Source organism: Mandrillus leucophaeus, unplaced genomic scaffold, assembly GCF_000951045.1.
Source record: "Mandrillus leucophaeus isolate KB7577 unplaced genomic scaffold, Mleu.le_1.0 Scaffold165, whole genome shotgun sequence".
NCBI classification, from domain to species: Eukaryota; Metazoa; Chordata; class Mammalia; order Primates; family Cercopithecidae; genus Mandrillus; species Mandrillus leucophaeus.
Genome location: NW_012101643.1, coordinates 2,760,147 through 2,785,650, shown reverse-complemented (window position 1 = coordinate 2,785,650; position 25,504 = coordinate 2,760,147). Strand labels below are relative to the sequence as shown.

Sequence of the window (25,504 nt, the reverse complement as noted above, 5' to 3'; positions counted from 1 at the left end):
CGGGGTTTCTCCATGTTGGTCAGGCTGGTCTTCAACTCCCAACCTCAAGTGATCCGCCACCTCCCAAAATGCTGGGATTATAGGTGTGAGCCACCATGCCTGGACCCCATTTTTTTTTTTTAAAGATGTTGAATTGGTCAGAGTTTGTAGTTACAAGCAACAAAAGCCAACGCTTTAAGCAGAAAAGGAATTTGCTAAATGATAGTGTGGCTTGGAGAATAGGTAGCCACAGATATACAAGCATGCTATAGGACCGTTCCCATGAAGAGGCATCTGTTGTCACCACTGGACACAGATGGTACTGTGTCTCTGCTACTTTACCAATGCCACTGCTGTCTCTGACCCCAGATGTAGCCCCCTCTGACCCTGGATGTAGCTCCCTCTGGCCCCAGATGTAGTTCCCTCTGGCCCCAGATGTAGCTCCCTCTGACCCTGGATATAGCTGCCTCTGACCCCGGATGTAACTTTCTCCAACCCCAAATACAGCTGCTGCCCCCTTGCCAGAGTGAATACTGCATCATTGTGGCTGCTTCTTGTCACTGGTTCTTACTTAAAATCTGAGCTGGAAATTCTAATTGGCAGTTTTGTCCCCTGCTCTTACCTTGTTGCAGTCTAGATGAGGTCTAATGTTCATAGGGTAGGGGATTTTCCAGATATGGAAGGGGATACCAGTTTTCAACAGCCAAACAGAGTATCACATTTTCACTCTAATTATGTTTCCTGGGTGTCTGACTCTTACGCTTCTTTCTAGCTGCAGTCTGCCTAATAGAGAGCCTTGCATCCAGCAGCTCATTACCTCCCAAAGCAACCCCAGCACTTTGGGAGAATCACTTTGAGCCCAGGAGTTCGAGACCAGCCCGGCAACATGGCAAAACCCCGTCTCTACTAAAAATACAAAAAATTAGCTGGGCATCCCAGCTACTTGGAAGGCTGAGGCAGGAGAATGGCTTGAACCCGGGAGGTGGAGGTTGCAGTGAGCTGAGATCATGCCACTGCACTCTAGCCTGGGGGACAGAGTGAGACTCTGTCTTAAAAAAAAAAAAAAAAGTGATGGGAATAGATTGTTTTGTCTCAAAAAGCTCTTTCCAGCTCTAAAATTAAACATATAATTAAAAATATTTTTGTGGTTATAAAAATACCGATGCTTATCATAGACATCTGCAAAGTAAGAAAGTATATAAAGAAAAAAATTAAAATCCCATCCTCCCCCATGAAAACTATTGTTATCATTTTTGGCTGACTTCTTTAGTGTTTTTCTTTTTTTAATTTTGAATTTTTTTGAGTATGTAGTAGGTATATCTATTTATGGGGTATATGGGGTATTTTGATACAGGATATGATGTGATTAATTAGCAAGGTTTTCTTTTTAATGCTTGCATTTATTTAGTTGAAATCATACTATATATGCCTTTATAGATTACTTTCTCACTTATATTACTAAAATTTGTTATTAAATATTTTGCATAAATATAATTTTAACATGAAATTTGAAGTTATAAAAACCTCTCGTTTTATTAAGAGATTAACGCTATGAAACATGCTGCTATATATTTTTGGAACCAGCTGTGACCCAAAAGATCAAGGTAGGGATGTAGGTCCTTCCCCATTCTCTACACACAAAATCGCTACCCTGATGTGCAGCTGCAGCCCCAGTCTACACTCTCTGTTGTATTTTTTGTTCTCTGATGTCATGGGCCTTCCACCCTACTCCTAGCAATTGCTATGACAGCAAATAGATAACTGGCTTCCGTAATTTCTCATCTTATTGCCTAAGGCAACAGGGAGCTTCTGGGCTCAGCTTGCAGTTCAGCAGCTGCTTTGTTGCCTCTCCTCTTAGGTATGAGGCCTGCCAGAGCCCACTTTTCAGACAGGTGAGAGTTCGTTCATTCACTATGCAATTACCGATCGTCTCTGGACCTCTCTCCTGGGGAGGTAAAGGTGATGAGCCAGTCCTATCCCCTGCAGCCCACAGTCTAGGCAAACCGACACGCAAACAAACAGAATCCAAAGCGCTCTCATGAAGCCTCTGAGAGGGGCTGCCTCAGTCAGCCGAGGGAGCTTGAAGAGGGCTCCACAGAGGAGGCTGTGCCTGAAGTCGATTTCAGTTTAGGAGCCACCAATTGATAATCACTTTTCTGTGGCCCGTCTTATTTTATTTCTTATTTCTTGACAATCAGAAGTACCTTGGGTAGGTTTTACCGTGCACATCATAATTTGGGTGAGCTTGGTGTGAGGCGTAACGGTGTGTGGGCTGCGCATCCTGGTCAGATGCTCCAGATGGAGGCAGATGGCTGTGATGCAGGAGAGGCAGCCACACAGCACAGGTCCCCAGCCAGTGGACTGGGAGGACAGTGTAGTCATCTCTGGGGAAGGGGAATGACAAGATCTGGTAGTGTGGCAGGTCCCAGAAGAAAAGGGCTGGGTTCTGGGCAGTGACGGTGCAGGTTGAGACCTGAATACTGGGTGGGGCCAACTGTAAGAGCCCACGCCTGCAGACTGGACTGGTCCAAGGCGGGTGGATGCCGTGTCTTGAAGACCCACAGGCACCCACTCATCCTCATGATCATGCAGTTCTCTGGTTTCTCACAGTGCAGTCTGGGTTGCAGTCTGGGTTGCAGTCTGGGTTGCAGTCTGGGTTGCAGTCTGGGTTGCAGTCTGGGAGTCCAGCGGAGAAGAGCAGGCCCTGGCATCCCAGGTGTGGGGGTGTGGCTTAACTTGGAGCTTCCTTCAGAGGCAGTGAGTGCTTGTCATCGTCTCCATCAGCATTGGCTTTTGGGCCTAGTGTGGCCTTGAACTTTCTATTGGGATCAGCAGTGGAACAGTGGGAAAAGGAATGAGTAGACATGGCATTGCAACAACTGTTTTTTTTTTTCTATTATAATTATCATATTAAACAGAAGTTTTGCTTCACAAACTCTCAGCCAGATACAAACTACTGTGAATAATATTTCATATCTTGTGTCTCTTTCCAAAGAGACATAGTGGTTTGCAGCTATTGCAAATATCCTGGCCATGCGGTTCCTTTTTATAGCTGTTTGAATAGGAAAGATGACTTGGAAAATGCTGGATTCTGAGCAGATTTATGTGCAGCCTTAAAAAACGTAGTTTTTCTCTATCAATAATGAGTTTGGATTGTAATTACTTAGAAATTAATGTTGTTTATGTAACGTACATTTGTTAAAATTTTTTTCTTAGGTAATCCCGTATGTTGGCACCATTCCTGATCAGTTGGATCCTGGAACTTTGATTGTAATACGTGGGCATGTTCCTAGTGATGCAGACAGGTAAAATCATTGTGCTGAAGGAAGGAGCATGAATAAGCTGTCTTTTTGTGATTGTGGAACGATAACAAAGAGTAATGTGGGAGAGACCATTTGATACTTTGAGGCCTAATTTGCTTTTGTCAGCATCCCTGGCCAAGGTGCTGAGGAGCGTGGAATGAATGACTAAATAAAGGTTATTGGGATTTATTTCATTGCTGTAAGTCTGATTTCAGTATAAAAAATTAGAACTATCAGCTGGATGTGGTGACTTACACATGCCTTTCCAGCACTTTGGGAGGCCAAGGCAGGAGGACTGTTAGAGGCCAGGAGTTCGAGACCAGCCTGGGCAACATAGTGAGACCCTCCCATCTGTTAAAAAAAAAAAAATTTAAAAAAAAATTAACTGGGCATAGTGGTGTGCGCCTGTAGTTCCAGCTACTCAGGGGGCTGAGGTAGGAGGATCACTTGAACCCAGGAGTTTGAGGTTGCAGTGAGCTGTGATCAAGCCACTGCACTCCAGACTGGGTGACAAAAAAAAAAAAAAAAAAAGAAAAAAAAATTAGGTATGTCATTAAGGAAAGGAATTGTGGTCAGATGACAGGGATAGTCTAGTTGTAGTCTGACATTCCCACAGCATCACAGAAGATCTAGTTCAGATGGTTTTACTGAATACTTGCTTTGGATGCAAGCTGTGGTATCGTTAGTGTTGGGCTCGGCTCTGTGTACCTAACACCTGAAGAGCAGTGGTTTAAGTGAGATGTGAAAATTAAGTCTCAAGGAGACAGCCCAGGCCTTTCAGTCAACTCCTTCAAGTCGTTAGAGAAGGAGACTCCTTCCAGCTCACCACTCTGCTAGCTTGAGGGTGAGGTGAGGTCCCTTTTCCCGTTATCCTTGGCAGCTAGATTTCCAGCCCTCACCTCTGTGCTTTGGGTAGCTGGATGGGTGCACATGGTGTTTGCGGGGAAGCAGAGATGGACAAAAGGCAAGTGCTTGCTGACTTTGAAGGCAGTTTCCAGTAGTCTTCCCTGAGCCCTTCACTTCCATCTTATCAGCAGAGCTTTAGCTGCACAGGCAGGCCTAGCTGCAAGGAAGGCTGGGAAAGGTAGGTTTTTATTCTGGGCAGATTCAGACCCATTTCAAACTCAGGGACTGTGTTACTGAGGGAGACAGAAAAGAAGATTAGGCAGCCAGCTCTTTCGGCCTCATAGTGAATGAACGAGGGGGGATCCGTCAGTCCGGTCACTGGGCCTGGAGTGTAGTTAGTGCCTGCTGGGCCGTTCGCGGGAGCTTTCCTTTCTGAGCGCTCTTGGCGCCCCTGTGTCTTCCCTCATAGATTCCAGGTGGATCTGCAGTATGGCAGCAGCGTGAAACCTCGCGCCGACGTGGCCTTTCATTTCAATCCTCGTTTCAAAAGGGCCGGCTGCATTGTTTGCAATACTTTGATAAAAGAAAAATGGGGACGGGAAGAGATCACCTATGACACGCCTTTCAAAAGAGAGAAGTCTTTTGAGATCGTGATTATGGTGCTGAAGGACAAATTCCAGGTAGGTTTTGGAGAGGGCCGGGTTGAGTCCTCATGAGCGAGCGGGACTGCACAGGGGCGCTTTTCACGTTTGTGAGCCCGGCCTTATATTTCCTACACCTGAGACATGGTTTGTTTGGCTTTGTAGTTTTTCTCCATAAAAGGACCAGGAAGGCACCTAAATGTGAGGTGTGGCACCACTACTCTCCAGCCAGTTGTTGCCGTGCAGAAATATGGTCCATTGTGACCAGATCTTTTTATTAGATCCTGTTTCTCCTAGCAGGGCTGAGTTCTGAATTGACACAGTATTATGTTAATGATGGGAGGGTAAGTTATAATATAACCGCCACCATCCGAAGAGCTAACAAGGGCAATCCTAGCATAGAAATCAGAAGTGTTTTATAAATTCAAGTCTTGCCACAAGATAGTTCTGTAGGATCGAGAGTTTAGATCCAGAGGAGATCCTAGAAATCCTTGATGTCACTTCCATCTCTGGCTTCATGGAGTGTCTTATACCTAGCGCGTATGTGTACGGTTGAATTTGGTCCTAGAGGCTCTTACACCGGCTGGCACTCCGGCCTGTGGAGCTTTCCCAGAGTAGAGGTTTGTACCAATGTGAGAACAGACCCGCATGTCTTTGGCGCAGATCCTTTCTGATCTTCAGGATACCGCTCCCGCCCAAAAATCTTTCTGAATCTCCCAAACTCCGTTCACCTCTCCCTTCTCTGGCCTTTCCAGCCGTGTCTGTATCATTCTTTTTAACCATTTTTTAACAGTTGTGCTTTGGCTTGATGTGTTTATTTTGCCCCCACAATGGGATTTGAAGCTCCTTGAGTCAGAGACTGTATTGTATGCTGCTTGCGTTTTCTGCCTATAACCTAACCTGGTACCTGGCATTTGAGAGGGAGGGAGGAGGAGCAACGTAGAGTGCTGAGGACCTGCGGAAGCTACTTTCTTGTCATCTTGCTACTGTAGTCTGTTGAGGTAGAGATTGTTCCTACTTCAGAATATGAAAACCGAATCTTAAATATGTTGAGTAACTTGTCCATATTAGTTTTATTTAGCAAAGTCAACAGATTTTGATCTTTAACCTGGGTTCACAACCTCCAGGGCACCTGTGCCTGGGTTTCCAGGAGACCTTCGAACCCAGATGTCTCACATGTATGCAGAGGCTCACACAGGCACACGCACCTGTATTTGTGACTGTGTGTTTGTCTGAGGAGAGACAGTTCCTGGTGCTTAATCAGATCAGGAACTCGAAGTTCGGAAGCACTGCTAGTGTTTTGGGTGCTTTTGGTTACAATGTGGTCAGATGTGTGTGGAGACCTGTGGGAAAGGGTATAAAACTGGATGCAAGGAAACATTTAAATTTGGATAGTAAGTTAATTTATTAACTTTTTTGGGGGGGGGTTGTCTTCTGTATCTTCCTAGGTGGCTGTAAATGGAAAACATACTCTGCTCTATGGCCACAGGATCGGCACAGAGAAAATAGACACTCTGGGCATTTATGGCAAAGTGAATATTCACTCCATTGGTTTCAGATTCAGCTCGGTGAGTGACCTGCCACAGCTTGGGGTCTTTTATGAGGATGGTTTTTGATGAGATGGTAGAAAAAGTCTTCAAATAACACTTCTATTGACATAAAAAGGATGGCTGTCCCTGATTGCAGTATTAATTTTTTGGAAGTGAACTATTCACACTAGCAGAAGGGTTTTTATCAGCCAGCACTTCATTGTCTGTAGGATCTCAAATCTCGTGTGGTTTTAGCAAAACATACATTGTTTTTAGCTGGGTAGTGGCTGTTGCCTTTGCATGGGTGTAAAATGGACTATTTCCATAAGAGAGCTTCCTAGGCTGGGAGTGTCTGAGTCAAAGAGCACAGTCATGTGTTGCATAAGGACAGTTCAATGATGAACCGCATATACAACAGTGGTCCCATAAGCTTGTCATACTGTATTTTTACTGTACCTTTTCTATGTTTAGATAAGTTTATATGCACAAATACTTACCATCCCGCTCTGGTTGCCTACAGAATTCAGTACAGTGCATGCTGTACAGATTCACTGTCCAGGAGCAACAGGCCACACCCTACAGCCTAGGTGTGTAGTAGGCAGTACCATCTAAGGTTGTTAAGTAATATTCTGTGATGTTCGCACGATGACCAAAATCACCTAAGAACACATTTCTCAGAACGTACCCCCTTCGGCCAGGCACAGTGGCTCACACCTGTAATCCCAGCACTTTGGGAGGCCGAGGCAGGCGGATCACGAGGTCAGGAGATCGAGACCATCCTGGCTAACATGGTGAAACCCTGTCTCTACGAAAAATACAAAAATTTAGCCGGGCGTGGTAGCGGGCACCTGTAGTCCCAGCTGCTCAGGAGGCTGAGGCAGGAGAATGGCGTGAGCCCAGGAGGCGGAGCTTGCAGTGAGCCAAGATCGTGCCACTGTACTCCAGCCTGGGTGACAGACTCTGTCTAAAAAAAAAAAAAAAAAAAAAGAACGTACCCCCTTGGTTAAGCAACACGTGACTGTATTTGCATTGAACATTTTGATAGATACTAACTCACCCTTCTTCACGAGGATAGAAACAATTTGCATTCTCAGCCGCCATCTTCCCACCTTCTTGTTGACATTACCTCTTATTCTGTGTAATGTTTGCCAATCTGATGGGGGCCGGAAAGGACCCCAGTGTTAAGTGTATTTTTGGATCATAGTTTTCAAGCATATTTTTAGTACCATTTATAATTTTTTGATATGTCAAACAGATTATATATAGAAAATATTTTCTACTGGATGTTACAAATTAATCTTTATTTTCTCAGGATTTACAGAGTACCCAAGCATCTGGTCTGGAACTGACAGAGGTAAGTAGAGAAAAGGTAAATACTAAATCTTTTAATGAGCCACTGGTTCAAAAATGTTGTTTTAGCTCTCATATAAATGAAGTGGCAAGAAGGCTGGGTTTTTGAAAATTATGCTTTTAGAACGCAAGTAATCATTTGAAAATTGAGATACATACTTGTGGTGCCAGGCAGTCAGTAAGTTTTTGCTGACGCTTCACCAGTCAGTTTATGTAACTGCCACTCACTGTTCTTATGTAAAAAGAACTCTCTCACTCTTAACTGCTGAATAGTACTGTTCTGGGGTATTTCTGAATATTGAACATCAGCCAGTGCACTGGCAAATGAACTTCCATGTGCATCTTCAACCCCTGGGAGAATCACTGCAATGTAAAAACACGCCATTATTAATGGAGAAAGTGAGGTCTTACTGACTGGCACGTTCACAACTCACAGACAGAATAGAATCTCAGCATTCTGGGGGCACCTTGGAAAGGACAACTAAGACACGTTTGAAGTTCATGTAGTCCTGGGTAAATGTGGTGGCTCAGGCCTGTAATCCCAGCACTTTGGGAGGCTGAGGTGGAGGATTGCTTGAGCCTAGGAGTTTGAGATCAGCCTGGGCCACATAGGGAGAACCCCATCTCTGCAAAAAATTAAATTATCCAGGCATGGTGGCGCATGACAGTGATCCCAGCTTTGGGAGGCTGAGGTAGGAGGATGACTTGAGCCCAGGAGGTTGAGGCTGCAGTGAGCCATGATTGAGCCACTGCACCCCACTGTGGGTGACAGAATAAGACCCTATCTCTTAAAAAAAATTTCATATAGTTCTATGAAAAATTATTAATTTATGGTGGAGGATAAAGGACTCAGATGAACAGGGATATCAGACTGTCTTCTCAACCTGTGTAGCCCTTCACAACGCCATCCCATCCCATCATAAAGCACCAGCTGCCTGGAGGTCACACCAGAGTGGAGCAGGGACGTCCCCGGCTCCGGCCAGGCTCAGCTCAGCACAACCAAGGCTTCATATTATAAACTATAATTCTTCCCCTTCTCACGTTCTTGTGTTTTGTTTCTTTTCCAATAGGTTCCAAAGTCTGGCACGCCCCAGCTTGTGAGTATTTTTGCCTGGGTTATTTCATGTGGAATATTTTATAAAATTGCATAGAAAATGAACAGTTTAAACCTTGGAGGGCAGCTTCATTCATTCCATTCCTTACTGTAGAACTGTTTCCCTACAGCCTAGTAATAGAGGAGACATTTCTAAAATCGTACCCAGAACTGTCTACACCAAGAGCAAAGATTCGACTGTCAATCACAGTTTGACTTGCACCAAAATACCACCTATGAACTATGTGTCAAAGGTTTGAAGAGCCCCCAATTTTCTTAACTCTATATAAAAATTAAGTTGTAATGAGCTGTTACAAGTAACCTGTATCCACAGTAGAAGCCCGAAGCAGCCCCCTCTGCATTTGTGTGCTGTCCCTGGACAGATTCGAGCATCAACCAGGCCTGCCTCTGAGCCATTCCTGTGTATTTCCTCAGCGCCTCCCAGCTTGGCTGCTTCCCCTGCAAGCAGAACACAGTGCTGCCTCAGACCCCAGGCACAGGGGGCCTTCCTGGGGTGTTTCACTCATACAGAGGGCATCGGGTCCCACCCTGTCACTCATTTCATCGTCTAAAATAAATCAGTGTGTGAGTGCCTCAAGCCGGGGACAGTGCTGCTGCAGGGGACCCAGCTGGGACCAAGGCAGACTATCTCCCCTCCTGGGATTTACAGGGTCATGGCTCTGAAACATTCTCTAGTGTTCTTTGGACACGAGTTTTCCCTGGAGATCACTTTCTGCAGACCTCTTTGTCCTAACTGTGGCTTCTTTTCAGAGCCTGCCATTTGCTGCAAGGTTGAACACCCCCATGGGCCCTGGACGAACTGTCGTCGTTAAAGGAGAAGTGAATACAAATGCCAAAAGGTCAGTATCCTTGGGTAGCAGTCACAGTGCAGATACCTCCGTGCCTGTTACGCCTTCCACCCGTGAGCGGTCTTTTGAGCTAGAATTAGGGCTAGTGTCAGAATCTTCATTTCCAAGGTGAGATGATTCAAGCAGGAGGAGGTTAGATTGCTAACAGCTAGTTGGCGGCAGAGCCAAGACTAAAGCCCAGTGTTCTGACGTCACCTTTTTCTGCCAGACGAGAGAGTAGCATTTTTGTCCACGAGGCCTACCCTTGCCTTGGAGAACTCCAGGGCAGCCCCGTAAGATCAGGCAACATTGTTTTTTCTTTTTTTTTTTTGAGATCGAGCCTCACTGTGTCATCCAGACTGGAGTGCAGTGTCGCAATCCCAGCACACCACAACCTCCGCCCCCTGGGTGTTCAAGCGATTCTCCTACCTCAGCCTCTGGAGTACCTGGGATTACAGGCGCACCAACACGCCCAGCTAGTTTTTGAATTTTTGTATTTTTAGTAGAGACAGGGTTTCACCATGTTGGCCAGGCTGATCTCGAACGCCTGACCTCAAGTGATCCGCCCACTTTGGCCTCCCAAAGTGCTGGGATTACAGGTATAAGCCACCGCGTCCGGCCCAGGCAACATTTTTTAGGGCCCCTATTGTCATGTGATTTAGAAAATTTCTGCTTTAACAACTTTTTCCAGAGATGTCCAGCCTTCTGAAAGCTTGAAATTAGAGCTGTTTCCTAGAAAGTGGCATACTTTCAAGAAGGAAGGAACACGGGTAGATGATGAAAAGAGAATACCTGCTTGAGAGGATCCCAGGCTCCTGTGGCCTGAAGTAGTCATTTGGTTTAACTGGCGTTAAACCTTCAATTTCTGTCCAGCCACATCTCAGCCTCAACGCTCATTTTAAAGGGTTTAAAATTTTTTTTTTTATTTTACAAGTAACAAATTAGTGGAATACTGAGTTTAAAATTTCAACTTCATCTGCATTCCCATGTCCATGTGGACACATGTTTCACAGAGTTAGGGTCATAGTTCAAGCCTGGCCATTAACATTGCTGAAACTGCCACTACTCTGTCCTACTTGGTTAATTAAGGTTTGTTGTTTTTTGTTTTTTTTTTCCTTTCTCAAAAGCTTTAATGTTGACCTACTAGCAGGAAAATCAAAGGATATCGCTCTACACTTGAACCCACGCCTGAATATTAAAGCATTTATAAGAAATTCTTTTCTTCAGGAGTCCTGGGGAGAAGAAGAGAGAAATATTACCTCTTTCCCATTTAGTCCTGGGATGTACTTTGAGGTGAGGTTACAGGTTTTGAAAATGGGACAGCACCAAGCATCCTGGGAGCAGGAGTGGGATAAGTGGTCCATTTAAATCAAGTCCTAACTCAGTATGTGGAGGTCGTGTATGTTTTTTGTTTACTTGGAGATTGTAATTTGCCCCATTTTATAATGTGGGCAATCAGTATAAATAGCGAAGCCAGTAGAGTGTCAAATTATGTGCACTGGAATTGACATTTGTCATCATATTAAAATTCCTGTGTAGCCCCATATTGATAGGAATGTAACCAGGAAGCTTGTCTCAGGACTGGAGTCACACATTTAATTGCAGAAGCGGACATGAGGACGTGGAGACCCTAAAACTGCTTGCTTGCACTGGCCATCACCTCCCATCAGGGTAGATGGTTTCAGGTGGCAGTCCTTTCTCCTAAGGAGTTAGTCTTGTTTGTATGTATTCAAGGAAAAATACATCAGTCCCTTGGAACTAAAAGGCATGTAGTCCCGAGTCCCCAAATAGGTGACTATTGTAACACATACCTTTCCCAAAATATGTTTTTGGGATGCTGAGCAGAGAATCGTCTCCTTGCGATGCGGATGCCAGGTGGTTGGCCAGCCTCACTCACCAGCTCAGGTGCCACTGCCTCACACAGTCACTTAGGGTCATTGGTTTAGGTTATAATTCTACAGCATTTTAAACTGCCACATCCTCTGGACCATGTGGGTTCTTGAGGACTCATCAAAACCCGTTACTAAAAGCATGAGTATCAGGCGGAATAGATAGCAATGTGACATGCATTATTTATTCCTAAGTTCCAGTCTAATGCAGCGCCCTGGTATGTGGAGCGTAGACAGATGTGAGCTAATCATGGAGGGTTCCCTGGAAATTGTGGATATTGGTTTGGAATTCAGAAAGCTGGGAAGGATGTGGAAGGCTGAAGGTTGGCTTTTCTAGATTTAGGGCTTGATCTGAACAAGTCCTTAGAGTGGGAAGGGCAGCACAGGGTTGCTGGCTTGGCAAGAGTCAAGGCGTAAAGGGTGATGTGGGGTTCGCTGGAGGGAAACAGAGGTGAGCGCTCTAGAAGGAAGTTGAGCCTTGTGGTGGGTGACAGGAAACCAATGATGTAACTTGTTTTGGACCTATCTCGGCCCCAAGTTTGGATTTACTATATTAATATAAAAAAGGACAATAATGATACATTCAAGTAATGCTGAAAGATACTAAGATGAAAATATCTCCAACTTCGTAATTCAAATTGTACCATTAGGATTTAGATGAACCATATTCCAGGCAATTTTTTTTTGCAGAGACAGTGAAAAGCATGGCTGGCTGAAGGAATGAATAGATGGATGTTGTATGCTTTTGAACAATCATCTTTTCCATTTAATTTTCTAATTCAGGAACAGTAATTATCCTCATGTTGATCACTGTTGACGATTTTCTGTACTGACAGGTCCTTTCCAGGGGCTTCCATCTCTTGCCTTTTAGCTACGCTTGCACTGAGATTATCTCAGGTCTTTCCATTATACCATTACTGTCATTTTAAATCTTCTTGCTGTTTCAAACACACTTTAGTTGTATCTACAGTGTTTTAAAAACAATCTCATTCAGTATTGTAATTTCATCCGTGGGCTCTTCCTCTGGATGGAATCCATGTTCTTCCCAGCTGTTCGGCAGTATCAGATGGTTGTGAGGGATTCTGTTGTTCTGTTTTCTTCTAGGCTGGGGGTCTTGCAAAGGATGTGCCTTCTTTGCATTTGCAGTAGTCTGCTCACCCAGAGGCATGTCATTTCTTTGCCACTTGCTTGTAATTCACTGGCTTTGTACTTGCTCTGATACAGTACAGGTGACTAATTGACTCCCTCTGCTGCCAACTTGGTTTTCCTTCTGAGCGATAGCATGAGGCTGTGTGTTTTGTGTTTTCTTGAGATTTTGTTAAATATATCCAAGGTCCCTTCTACCTGGTTGGAACTGGGATTTCCACCATTCTTGTGGGGACAGAATCTCAGGTTACATCTATTTCCCCAATCCTCTGTAGCCACAGAAGCTTCATTGGCCAGCTCTGTTATCAGAGTGCAGGACTTGAGCTGAAACTTCCTCCCTCCTGATTTTCCTTGGCAGCCCTTTCCACGGCTCCTGTCAAAAGAACGAAAACCCTCAACTTGCCGCTTTGCAGATTCAGGTTTTGTGCTTCATTCTGGCCTCTGGGGGTGGGGCCGGGTTGGCAGCAAGGCTGAGCTGCCCCTCCTTCTTCTGAAGCCTTCATGGGGGGCCAGGAGCACAGGGAGAGCTCAGTGCAGGGCCTCCCAGAGGCCTTCTCAGTGTGCGTGGAAACCCAGCCTGGCACTAGCAGCGTGGCGCCAGCAGTGTAAAGTTGAGGTGTAAAGGTGATGTAAAAGGCTGGTTGTTTTTTTGGTTTTTCATTGTTTGAGTTTTGGGCACAGATGACTGTGAAGGGCAGACACTGCTGATGAATCTGAATGAATCTACCGGAATGCACAGCACTTCGCACGCATGGGATACCCAGCTTTGATGGCTTTGGACAAACACACTGAGGCTAAGATGTGCTGAGCTTATGGAATCAGGATCACCAAGCAGCTGTAAAAACCCTAGCAAGTGCCTTAAGCTGCTGAAACTTCGTATTAATTGTCTGGCTTGTTCACGATCCTAGCGTTTGAGGCAGAAAAGACAGGATCCAAGTCCCTTGGTTCCAGGCTACTAGCTGGAAACAGCATCTCAGTGAGCTAGAGCGACCACATTAGGAGTTTTCCTGCTTTAGGAGAGTCCCCAGCATCAGTGAGGAGGGGCAGCACTCCAGCTTTCCAGGAGCAAGGGGCAGGATGCGGCCGAGGGAGGGGCTGTTGAGGAAAGGAAGGCCGCAGGCCCTGGGGATGGTGTGAGGCTCCAAACACATCCAGGTCACTTCCCTGGGTGGGATGAGGCAGACAGTGCCACCACCAGGGACACTTTCGTTAGATTAGGGTCTTGGAAGTCACAGAAGGAAGTCAGCAGCAGCAGGCTAGGATTTTTCTACGTATAAAGAAATCAAATGGTTTATTCTGACACCCTGTTAGTGTGTAACACACACAAAATTTTAAACTAAGGGGAACCACTAATGGCATGTTTCCTTTCCTTTCAGATGATAATTTATTGTGATGTTAGAGAATTCAAGGTTGCAGTAAATGGCGTACACAGCCTGGAGTACAAACACAGATTTAAAGAGCTCAGCAGTATTGACACGCTGGAAATTAATGGAGACATCCACTTAGTGGAAGTAAGGAGCTGGTAGCCTACCTGCACAGCTGCTACAAAAACCGAAATACAGAATGGCTTCTGTGATACTGGCCTTGCCAAATCGCATCTCACTGTCATTCTATTGTTTATATTGTTAAAATGAGCTTGTGTGCCCTTCGGTCCTGCTGGGTGTTCTCAGTCCTTGCCATGAAGTATGGCAGTGTCTAGCACTGAATGGGGAAACTGGGGGCAGCAACACTTACAACCAGTTAAAGCCACTCTGCCATCTCTCCTACTTTGGCTGACTCTTCAAGAATCCCATTCAACAAGTATTTATGGAGTACCTACTAGAATACAGTAGCTAACATGTATTGAGCACAGATTTTTTTTTTTGGCAAAACTGTGCAAGGAGCTGGCATATACACTTAGTGGTCAAACAGACCAGTATGTTCCCTGTTCTCTTGAGCTTCGACTCTTCTGTGCTCTATCGCTGTGCACTGCTTTTTCTACAGGCATTATATCAACTCTAAGGGGTCCTCTGGGATTAGTTATGCAGCTGTTAAATCACCCAAAGACACTAATTTATCGAAGACACACCTCCTTCCCCGGTGATCACGCTCATAACCAGTGCGCTATCATATCCCATCATTGGGAGGACTGATGTTGACTTACATCATTTTCTTTATCACAATAAACATGTGGCTCTATTAGCTGCAAGCTTTACCAAATAATTAGCACGACATCTGAGCACAGCACAGAAATTAAGGCAAAAAAAACAAAGCAGAACAAGGAAATGGTGCTGAAATTAACCTGATGCCAAGCCCAAGACAGCTGATTTCTGTGTATTTGAACTTAGGGCGAATCCGAGTCTACACAGACTCCTACAGAAAGCTTAAGGAAGAGGCAAGATGCATTCAATTTGAAAGGTATTTATGGGCAACAAAGTAAGGTCAGGATTAGACTTCAGGGAGTCATAAGGCAGGCAGTATCAGAAAGTGTACACCAACTAAGAGACCCACAAAGCAGGCAGAGGTAATGCAAACATCTGTTTTGTTCCCATGCAAATCACCACTCAAGGCCTCTGTTCTTAAGATTAGTCCATCATCATTAGCAACTGAGATCAAAGCACTCTTCTGCTTTAAGTGATTAAAATCAAACCTGTATCAGCAAGTTAAATTGTTGCATTTCTGTAATTTTTCTATTATTTGAGGGGAGTTGGCAGAAGTTCCATGTATATGGGATCTTTACAGGTCAGATCTTGTTTCAGGAAATTCCAAAGGTTTGAGAGTCGGGAGGGAAAAAAGTTCGCTCAGTGAGGATCATTTTATCACATTAAACTGGGGCAGAACTCTGCCAGGATTTAGGAATATTTTCAGAACAGATTTCAGTTAGATATTATTTCTATCCATATATTGAAAAGAATACCATTGTCAATCTTATTTTTTAAAAAGTACTCAGTGTAGAAATTGCTAGCCCTTAATTCTTTTTCAGCTTTTCATGTTAATTTATGCAGAGTCTCACCAAGCTCAAAGACACTGGTTGGGGGTGGGGGGGGTGCCACAGGGAAAGCTGTAGAAGACAAGAAGACTCCTCCAGTTATTTTTCTTCATAAAGACCATCAAGGTGCTTAACCGAGCTTTGGAGACTGTGAGGCATTTGGGAAAAAAATAGCCCACTCACATCATTCCTTATAAGTCTTAAGTTCATTTTCATTTTATATGGAGTAAAAAATTTAAAAAGCTATTAGTATTTATTAATGAATTTTATTGAGACATTTCTTAGAAATATGCAATTCTATACAAGCAAGCTCTGTCTCTAAACTGCAAGTTGACCTTTTGCTTGCCACATTTCTGCATTAAACTTCTATATTAGTTTCAAAGGCTTTTAAACTCAATGCGAACATTCTATGGGATTGTTCTTGATGCCTTTAAAAAGGGGGCAGATTTAATTTCATTTAAGCCCTCACTTTCCAACTTCACCATGACCCAGTACTAGAGATTAGGGCACTTGAAAGCACTGAAAAAAATCTACTGATACTTACTGTCTTAGACAAGTAATTCTTAGTTAACCACCAATGGAATTGGGTTCATTCTTAATCCGGGAGGAGCTTCCTCGTGCCACCCAGTGTTTCTGGGCCCTCTGTGTGAGCAGCCAGGTGTGAGCTGCTTTAGAAGCAGCGTATTGCCTCCATCTCCCCTGTTTCCCAGAAGAATAAAGGATAAAGGTGACAGTCACACTTCTGGGTTAAAAAAAAAAAAGCATTCCAGAACCACTTCTCTTTATAGGCACAAGAAATGAAGGCTGAAGTTCGCCTACCCAAAATGAAAAGTAGGCTTTATGGTCAAAAGTATTTCTGTTGATTGCTAAATAACTTCATTTTCTTGAAGTAGAGAGCAACTTGGAGTGAAATCTGCAACACAGATACCATGTATATAAGACACTGCTGTACAGAAGAGTTAAGGCTTACAGTGCAAATGAGGCGTCTGCTTTGGGTGCTAAAAGTAAACAGGTCTGATATTATTACCATCAATCAGGAAGAGAATAAGAAATGTTTACACACACATCAGTCTGTATAAAAATGCCGTGTCATTTGCTCTTTCCGCAGCTCTGTACAACAGGCAGGAGAGGCTTATGTGGCAGCATAAACCAGGTGAGAGTTTTGTAAAGAAGTGATCAAACATTTGTTAAGTACCACGTAGGTGTATTAAGGCACCAAAAGTAACATGGCACCCAACACCCAAAAATAAAAATACGAAAAATCAGAACTCTGAGTAGAGTATGAAACACCACAGAAAGTCTTAGAAATAGCTCTGGAGCGGCTCTCCCAGGACAGTTTCCAGTTGCTGAATAGTCTTTTGGCACTGATGTTCTACTTCTTCACATTCATCTAAAAAAAAAAAAAATCATCAAAATTAAAATCTGAGTTCGTCCGCCTGCCTCAGTTCTCATTAGTTGAATCTTAATGTCTTGCATTCTCTGGCAATCGTTCAATCAAGAGTGAAAAGAAGCACATTAACAAAGCAGGGGGTGCCACGGACCCCCTCCCTCCACACTGCTCCTTCTGCCTTCATTCCCTGCCCACAGGCTTGCCCTGGAAGCTGAATAAGAACCCCAAAAACTCAAACTTCCTAGGGATGCCACCCCTTTAGTAGCTCACACTTCCCCCCTCCAGGAGCTAAGAAACAAAGGAGAATGTACTTTTTTAGCTTAGATAAGCAGTGAATCAGTTCAGTACTGATCTACTTGCTCCACCATCCCTCCCTTAATAACATTTACTGGTATTTCCTGGGCCTAAGACTATGTTCTAGAACTGTCATAGCTCCCCATGTCACACTCACGAGCTTGTGATCTTTGTCAAATAATTGAAACCATTTAAGCCTCTAGTTTCTTCCTTTGTAAAACAGAGATAAAATGTGATTTTTAAGTGAAATAATCCATGTAAAGCACCTAACATGGAGTAGTGAAGGAAAGTCGCTTGCTGCTAAAAGTGGACATCCTACTGCATCCTTAATGCCACTAGGCCTTTCCATTAAACAACCTCCCATCTGGGGACCAAAACTTCAATCATATAAATGTATGAGGTTAATTAAAAACACTACTGTAATCTGCTTGTATGATCACAAAACACCACAAAAGTAAAGACAGTGAAGATCACACTGTAAACGAACTCTCAAATGATCACGAGGTGGTCACTTCACAACTCGCTCCCTCCACCCAATTCAAAACAGGAGCTCGAGCCTGCCTGTATTTGAGACTGGAGCCGCCTGTATGAGGACTGGATCAACTGCTAGTCATGTTATATCCAAATCTGCATTATCATTGGGCACATTTTCACAGAATTTTACTGAATTATTCCTTAATTGTTTAATAGTTGGGAATAGTTTGGGAATTACCTTCCATCAACTCTGCTAAGAAAGGAATGGATTCTGGTAGCAAGACAATATAATTCTCCTTTAGTTTTTCAGCCAGTGCTAACACAGTAATCAAAGCAGCAAATCGAACCTGAAAGGGATAAAAGAGCAAAGAAATAAAAGGTAGTGTTACTGTATTATCTTAAGAGCTGTACTGACTTGAGACAAGCTCTTTCTTTTTTTTTTTTTTTTTTTGAGACAGAGTCTCGCTCTGCCGCCCAGGCTGGAGTGCAGTGGCCAGATCTCAGCTCACTGCAAGCTCCACCTCCCGGGTTCACGCCATTCTCCTGCCTCAGCCTCCCGAGTAGCTGGGACTACAGGCGCCCGCCATCTCGCCCGGCTAGTTTTTTGTATTTTTTTAGTAGAGACGGGGTTTCACCGTGTTCGCCAGGATGGTCTTGATCTCCTGACCTCGTGATCCACCCGTCTCGGCCTCCCAAAGTAGCCACCGCGCCCGGCCACAAGCTCTAACTTTCTAAACTAAACATCAGTTCACATGCATTTATTCACCTCATTCAGCTTTCATCTTAGAATACCAGTTTAACCATTTGGGAGCTATTTGTAATATGCATAACCTTATAAATCAGTGTATTCCAAACCGTGTCCCACGACTGCAAATCTTTAATGTGAAATGTCTTTTTATAATCTCTTCCTTTGAAAAAAAAAAACCAATAAAATAAAATGCCTCATGCAAACTCAAGTCTGTTGCAAATTTTATTTCACTGGAGCTCGCCAGCCCACCAGGCTGCCAATACAGTGCCTCTAGCCGCCTCTGGTGGGTCTCCCCACCCATAGCCCCTGACTGTGGTCACCACCATAGTTGTATGAGGGGCCAGGACACTCGCTTGGGGAAAGTGCCTATCTCAGCACTGAATAAAAAACATTCTGTGTCACGATACCCTAGTTTTGGGGCTTTAAAAATGTCTGGGTGTTCCTCACATGCCTTGTCTATGATAAGGAAAGCAAGCAGTAGTTGGGTATTGTTAGCTTTTGAAACAAAAGTCCTACTGGTCATCTAATTTTGGATATTTTAAAGAATATCTGGATACTACAAAGTGAATTATTAAAAAACCAGTTGTAACTACCTAGATTCAATCAGGATTTCCTTGATTTGTGCAATCAAAGTAAAATATTACAATAAATTTGACACTGCTACTTGTATAAAAACCTATGGTTTAAAATGTGGGGGTTCATGAAAACAGTCTCATTGTTAGCATATCCTAATAAAGAATTTGAACTAATAAATCTTAATAAAATTCTGCTTTGGGCTGTTATATCCAGTAAGGTTCTAATACAGTCATTAGTTTGAGAAATGGCGACTTATTGCGAAAAGTTTGAAATTTGTGACACTTGGGTGTGGAATTTTGACTTACACTCAACCTACCCACCCATGTTTTATTTCCACTGCCACCACTTACTCAACAAGATCATAAACTTAGTATCTATAAACAACAGAAGGTATTGCGCTAACTCAAAAGACTATTCTGTGGACAAATTCAATGCATCTCTCTCTGGAGCACAATGACATTTCAATGGCACTTAAAAAACAAGGAATTACTTCAAGTCTTTGTTATTTAAAAGTATTTAGAAAGTATTTTAGTACTTCTGCCCAATGCACCATGGGGGTGGGGATAAGGGCATTGCTATTCTTTACAAATAGCCTGTAAGTAAAAACCAAAATTTTCTTAGGCACAAATTTCTGCCTAATACAAAAGACCGGACCTCTAGTACTGGACGACAAATAGCAATGTTCTTCCCCGCCGGTTTACCAGGGGCCTGCATCTGTGACCACCTGCAGGCTGTTTAGGCCATACAGTGAAAAGATGCAGTGTCAGTACTTGTCACCCAGTTCCTAACCTTAGGCGAGGCATCTCTGGTCTTTAGCAGAATCTGGTAGTTCAGTGGTTTCCAAAGAGAGTCATCCGCCATGGCCACCGAAAACTGAGCGATGCACGGTATCAGCTGCTTTGTCACCCGTTCCTGGAATTTCTCTTCTCCCCCAAGCCTGTTTTCCAGCTATGAAGACACAAAGACTTTGAACAACAGATCTCATTTCTTTCTTCTGTTTGAAAAAATACCCAACATACACATATTTTACTATCTTTCATGATAGAGCAGGTTCAAAAACCAGGCACTGTTCTAATACCATCTAGGGCAAATGTATTGCCTTCTGGAACTCAAATGGAGTTTTATACCCTTTACCGTCGCCCCTTTCTCTCCAGCAGAACATCTTGGAGGAGCTCTTTCCTCCAGAGGGCAGCCATGCTCTGATGCGTTCTCAATGAGGCCCAGTTAAAACAAATGAATACGTTAACCATGACACCTTATATCATGTCTTTCTTTTGAGCAGTTAAACAAACAAACAAAAAACCCAAAAAACAACTCAGGGCCAGGCACGATGGTTCACGCCTGTAATCCCAGCACTCTGGGAGGCCAAGGTGGGCAGATCACTTGAGGTCAGGAGTTCGAGACCAGCCTGGCCAACACGGCAAAACCCCATCCCTACTAAAAATACAAAAATTAGCCAAGTATGGAGGCAGGCGCCTATAATCTCAGCCATTCAGGAGGCTGAAGCACAAGAATTGCTTGAACCCGGGAGGTGGAGGTGCAGTGAGCTGAGATTGCATACTGCACTCCAGCCTGGGTGACAGAGCAATACCCTGTCCTGTCTCAAAAAAACAAAACAACAAAACAAAAAACTCAAATTCCACAATGAAGTTATATCTTTGAAAAAACAATTTTCAAATAAAAAATTTCATTTAATAAGACAAAAAAAAAAAAACCACCTTACAAAGGAAAAAGCCTAACATGCTGTCATTCGAGCAGATCTAAAACCTCCAAGCTGGAACAGTGATGGCTTCCTCAGTAACGAAAGATGGTTCTGTTCGGTTACCTGATCCACCAGAGGCATCATCAAGGCTTCTGCTCTCTCTTTACTTATAAAATGCTGGGTATCAAAAAGGAAGATTTTGTATAAACAGTTCAAAATAAACTGCAACAGCAAGCAGCACTTTTCAGGGTCATTTTCAGAGTCAAAAAATGCTTCATCTGTAGATGTGAGAAGAGTAAAAATGAAAAAACACTGAACTTAACCATTTAACCTCCAATGTTTACACTGAAATCACTATTAAAATAACCATAATCAGAAGAGTCTAAAATTATCTAGAAATCATAATCAGGATGAAGGTAGAACACAAAAAGGATGGTCTCTCGAAGAATGATTCCTTCTTTTAGAGTTAAGATGCTAACACTCGGTTTGGCAAGTTAAATTCCCTCAGCTGTCAAGTGGGTCATTTATTAGCATCAGAGAATAAACGAATCTTAATTTTTATGTTTTAAAGTTACTTCCAGTAACTGACAGCGATGGCCATTTACTTTATCCTTTCTCCCAAGTGAGCTGACATATAACATTTGTTCATCATGCTAAAACAACACTTCACTGTCTGACAACAATGAAGTAAAAAATTCACCCTCCTCAGCTTAGAACTTAAGAACTTTTAAAATCTTGTCTCCGAGCACTAGGTTGTGTCTTACTGGTACCTTGTATAAGGCACACAGAGCGACAACTGAACTGAAGCAACTACCCACCTGTTTTGGAGATGTTCACCTGGTTCAAGGTGTCAGCAAAAGGCTTCACTAAGTGGCCGGCAAACAGCGTAAAAAGCCCTTTCAGCTTTTCAGCAATGCAATCTGCCAAGTTGTAAAATGTCAACAACCTGTCCTTTGGGGCATCTTCTGTTTTAGCCCAATCAAACAGCTAAAAGGATAAGATAGTATTAGTTTCTTCAACATCTTGTCACTTAAATCTGAGCACAAAGGGGAGGAAGAGGAAGAAAGCATCACCTTGAAGAACAGGGGTCGGAATGTGACCTCGGAAAGCTTGACAACCATGGCTACTAGACAGTCAATGATACAATTTTCTGTTCTTCCAACTTCCTCCAGGTCGTTCTGAAAACAGAAGAGCCCATTTATTAGAGTGCTGATATCTAACTGTAAATTATGTTGGCAAGTACCACTGTTACACAGCTAGACAGATTGTCCTTGGACTCTTCAACAGGTGGGTAACAACTTTAGGATTTGGAGGCGTGAACCTGAGCTTACCTCAGAGTGCTGGGCTCGGAAGTCCAGGGCCTCCAGGAAAAAGGCGGTCAGCTGAGACTGATGGGAGGTGAGCTCTTCCTTCTTCATCACCCCAATATGCTCTTGCAAGATGCTCATAAACGGACCCATGTGATTCTACCAATAACACAGTAAAGAGATGTGCCATTTTCAAATGATTCCTAGAGTTCAGCAATGTGCATTTTTCAAAATTAAATAAACATATTCTTCTTTAAGTCAAAGTTTACACATTTCAGTACCACCTCTCCCTTCTCCAAAGTCTTAATACCCAATATGATCTAACCTTCCAGTTCTTCTCAATCTGCTTGTAAGTTTTTCTGATGGCGGGCAACAGGACTCGGGGTGCGAGTGTGGTAGCCAGTGTCTTTTTCAGAGATGTGAGACGGATATTAGCCTGTGAGGAGGCAGAACCCACTTCACTAGTGATTTTCTCCAAGTGAATCACCTACAGGAATATAAAAAAAGTGATCAGGGCCATTGCAGATCCTCACTGACAAACATACACTTAGACAAAGGCTTCATGATGACGCACTAGTGTTTGGAAAATGGTTAGCACCTTTTAACTACACTCAGTGTTCCTTTTAAAGCCAGCCCTAAACGTCAGTGGATAAAACTGGGCAGACACCTCTTGCCCAACTTGCGATCAGGGACAAAGGCCAGTGGTAGAGGCAGACGCACACAGAGCACCCAGACAGATGATTTTGTTAGAGGACAGGAATGCAAGAGACCATGGCAAGAGTCAAGTTGCTAAAAAACCAAGAAAGCTCCTCAGAGCACAGGCTGAGAAGGTACTTGTAAGCCCTGGCTGTGGTGTATGTGAACCGGTTTAATCATTTGCCCATGGTAATGAAGGCTCCTAACCTTGTAAATGGCAAACGATCAACACAATGGAACAGCCAGGGCTCAACATTCTTGAGCATTTTCAATCAGAAATACCACTGGCCCCTAGCGTGCTGACAGGAAACTGCTGACCTGCAATACAAAAATTCTGCTTTGCAAGATGCCTTCGGATTAAACCTCTCACAGTAGAAACAGGGCCCACAAATTTCCACAAGTAATAAAATGCGGCTCTATCAGCCCAACTCCAAATATCTCACAGAAGAGAAAAAAAACCAGAATATGTTCCACACAATTAAAGAAGAGAAGCGCCTCACTAAAAAGTGACCCCCATATCAATTTCAAGATTAAGCGGCAAGGAGAATGGAAGAGAAAAAAATCCACATTTAATAAAAGCAAGCACATCTCTTCAGAAATAAGACTCCTTTCTGTCAAACAGAAACTAACCCTTAAAGAAAAAACAATCATGAAATCTGTGATCTTTTACTTGCCCCAGCCACCCCGTGTAGCGTGTCGCGGTCATCGTGGCTTACCTGGGAGAGAATGCCTTCCAGGTAGGGGCTGATGAAGTGCGGGAGAGTCTCCACAACCTTCTGCAGGGCGGCCAAGGCACTGAGCAGGTAGACCTCGCTGGAGACCAGCTCGCTGGTGTTCTTCATTGTTGTCAGCAACGAGGGCATCAGGCTAGAAACGGAGTAAGAGCTTTAGAGGAACTGAAAGCAGAAACAGAGGCTAGGGAATGCAGCAGAGGCATTCGGAAAAAAAACACAAACTGCCTGTTCCCTCATATCTCTATCTACCTCACAGCCTAAAAAGCGCTGTCTACACATTTTATGTGGCTAAGCACAAGAGATCTCCCAGTGCCAACAGTACGGACACAACCGTAATTTAAAAATTAACAATGGCTTCTATTAACTGAACACTTACTATGTTTCAGGCACTATGCAAAACTCCTTGCAAGCACTGCCCTATAGAAATCCTATGAGGTAGATACTGTCTCTGTTTCATAGACAGTAAAGCTCTAACAGGTTAAGGAACATACTGGCTGTGTACAGTAAGGAACTACCACAGCCAGGAGCTTCTAACTTCCACATTTGGCAACAGAACGCAGCTTTGGCCTTGCCTAACTGGGTGGGCCCCTCTGCCGAGAACCTTCACCCACTGCTTTTTGACTATGCTAGACAAAAGGAAGGAAGAATGGGGGACGATTAACATCACAAAGCAGTGCATCTGAAGATAAATGGGAAGGCTGTCTTTCCGTTTGAAGATTATTTTTGTTGTTTTTTTAAGAGACAGGGTCTCACTCTGTTGCCCAGGCTACAGTGCAGTGGTGCAGTCATAGCTTACTATAGCATCACACTCCTGGGCTCAAACGATCTCCCTGCCTTGGCCTCCCAAAGTGCTGGGATCACAGCCTTGAGCCACCACACCCTGCAAGATCAATTCTTTAACAAATCCAATTTTATGCAACGTCTACTCAGAGGAAAAAGAAAAAAGTCACCAAGGTGTTATTTTTCAATGTGTGCCAGGCGGTAACAGCTCCTGTTTAAGTCTCCGGCCGCATACCTGGGAAGCTGGGGGATGGCCAGCGCCTCCAGGGTGGAGGTCACCTCTGCTACGCACAGCAGCGCGCTTCCCAAGACATTCTTCTCCTCCTTTCTCTCTGGAGCAATCAGTTTCACAGCAGTGCTCAGCACTGGGACAAAAGGATCTGGATTTGCTGCACCAAAATTCTTGCATAAAAGCTTTAAGGTATACAATGCTGTCTGTCTGTTGATTGCTTGTTCTTCTTCCCCTTCCTTTTTCTTACGCTGCACAATGGCCAAAAGGTCTGGAACCAGTTTTAGGAAACGGGTAACCTGAAGGGGACAGCCAGAATCCCCAAATCATTAAAGCTGCAAAAAATGTTTGTCCATTTTTCCCATTGTCACAGCTTGAGACTGTCCAAATGGAAATCAGACTCGGGGGTCCTGAGTCACACAGTCATGGTAAGCAAAATGCATGTTCTAACCAGTTTTTCACGCAGACAATTTGGAGTAAAAGGGACTTAGAATTATGCTAAGGCTAAAGCCACAAAGCTGTGTAGGAAGAATTCCACTAGGCTGAAATTTCATTCTAAGAGCTCTTACAACACACATGTATTCCCATTAGAATTAACATCACATTTTAAAACATGTCATGGGATTATATTCAGATAATAATACACTTCAATGTGAAATTGTACCACTAGAGAAACTGAAGGGAGTTAAATGCAGCTCCTTGATAAAGCAAAGTAAATGGGTGTGTCCTGGGTCTTCACTCACTATTGTCTTCTTCCAGGATATATTCTGCTGTAGCTTGTTATTCAAAAGGTCCAGCGCTTTCCGCCGAACAGATGGCAGGCGATTGCCCACCAGCCCTCTGATCACAGGAATGAATGTCTCTGTGGGCAGCAAGGCATTGACCTGAAGAGAAGTTTTATATTTAACATGATAAGAAAAAAAAATAAAAAAAGGATCAACTTCAGTTAAGACAGACGGCTGTCCATTGCACACCTCCAGGCA

General features: G+C 43.7%; 2 protein-coding genes across 6 annotated transcripts in view; one reads left to right on the top strand and one right to left on the bottom strand.

The window, feature by feature from the left end:
* The window catches only part of LGALS8 (lectin, galactoside-binding, soluble, 8), a 24,643-nt gene extending 7,805 nt beyond the window's left edge, over nt 1-16,838 (top strand). The window contains exons 4-12 of one of the 5 annotated variants that reach the window (XM_011976380.1): nt 3,196-3,284; nt 4,597-4,807; nt 6,217-6,336; nt 7,610-7,666; nt 8,718-8,744; nt 8,872-8,994; nt 9,512-9,600; nt 10,716-10,881; nt 14,000-16,838. In XM_011976380.1, coding sequence (XP_011831770.1) covers nt 3,196-3,284; nt 4,597-4,807; nt 6,217-6,336; nt 7,610-7,666; nt 8,718-8,744; nt 8,872-8,994; nt 9,512-9,600; nt 10,716-10,881; nt 14,000-14,149 — 1,032 coding nt within the window. In that variant the 3' untranslated portion in view covers nt 14,150-16,838. The remainder of the gene's footprint in view (nt 1-3,195; nt 3,285-4,596; nt 4,808-6,216; nt 6,337-7,609; nt 7,667-8,717; nt 8,745-8,871; nt 8,995-9,511; nt 9,601-10,715; nt 10,882-13,999) is intronic. The other 4 variants (XM_011976381.1, XM_011976379.1, XM_011976383.1 and 1 more) reach the window with 4 other exon arrangements.
* HEATR1 (HEAT repeat containing 1) overlaps nt 15,008-25,504 on the bottom strand; it is a 58,854-nt gene continuing 48,357 nt past the window's right edge. The window contains exons 35-45 of the mRNA XM_011976384.1: nt 25,265-25,405; nt 24,528-24,820; nt 23,495-23,645; nt 22,408-22,569; nt 22,107-22,241; nt 21,849-21,953; nt 21,594-21,762; nt 20,899-21,053; nt 19,863-20,021; nt 17,988-18,096; nt 15,008-16,981 (exon numbers count right to left, since the gene is read on the bottom strand). Of these exons, the coding sequence (XP_011831774.1) occupies nt 16,893-16,981; nt 17,988-18,096; nt 19,863-20,021; nt 20,899-21,053; nt 21,594-21,762; nt 21,849-21,953; nt 22,107-22,241; nt 22,408-22,569; nt 23,495-23,645; nt 24,528-24,820; nt 25,265-25,405 (1,668 nt within the window). The 3' untranslated portion in view covers nt 15,008-16,892. The remainder of the gene's footprint in view (nt 16,982-17,987; nt 18,097-19,862; nt 20,022-20,898; nt 21,054-21,593; nt 21,763-21,848; nt 21,954-22,106; nt 22,242-22,407; nt 22,570-23,494; nt 23,646-24,527; nt 24,821-25,264; nt 25,406-25,504) is intronic.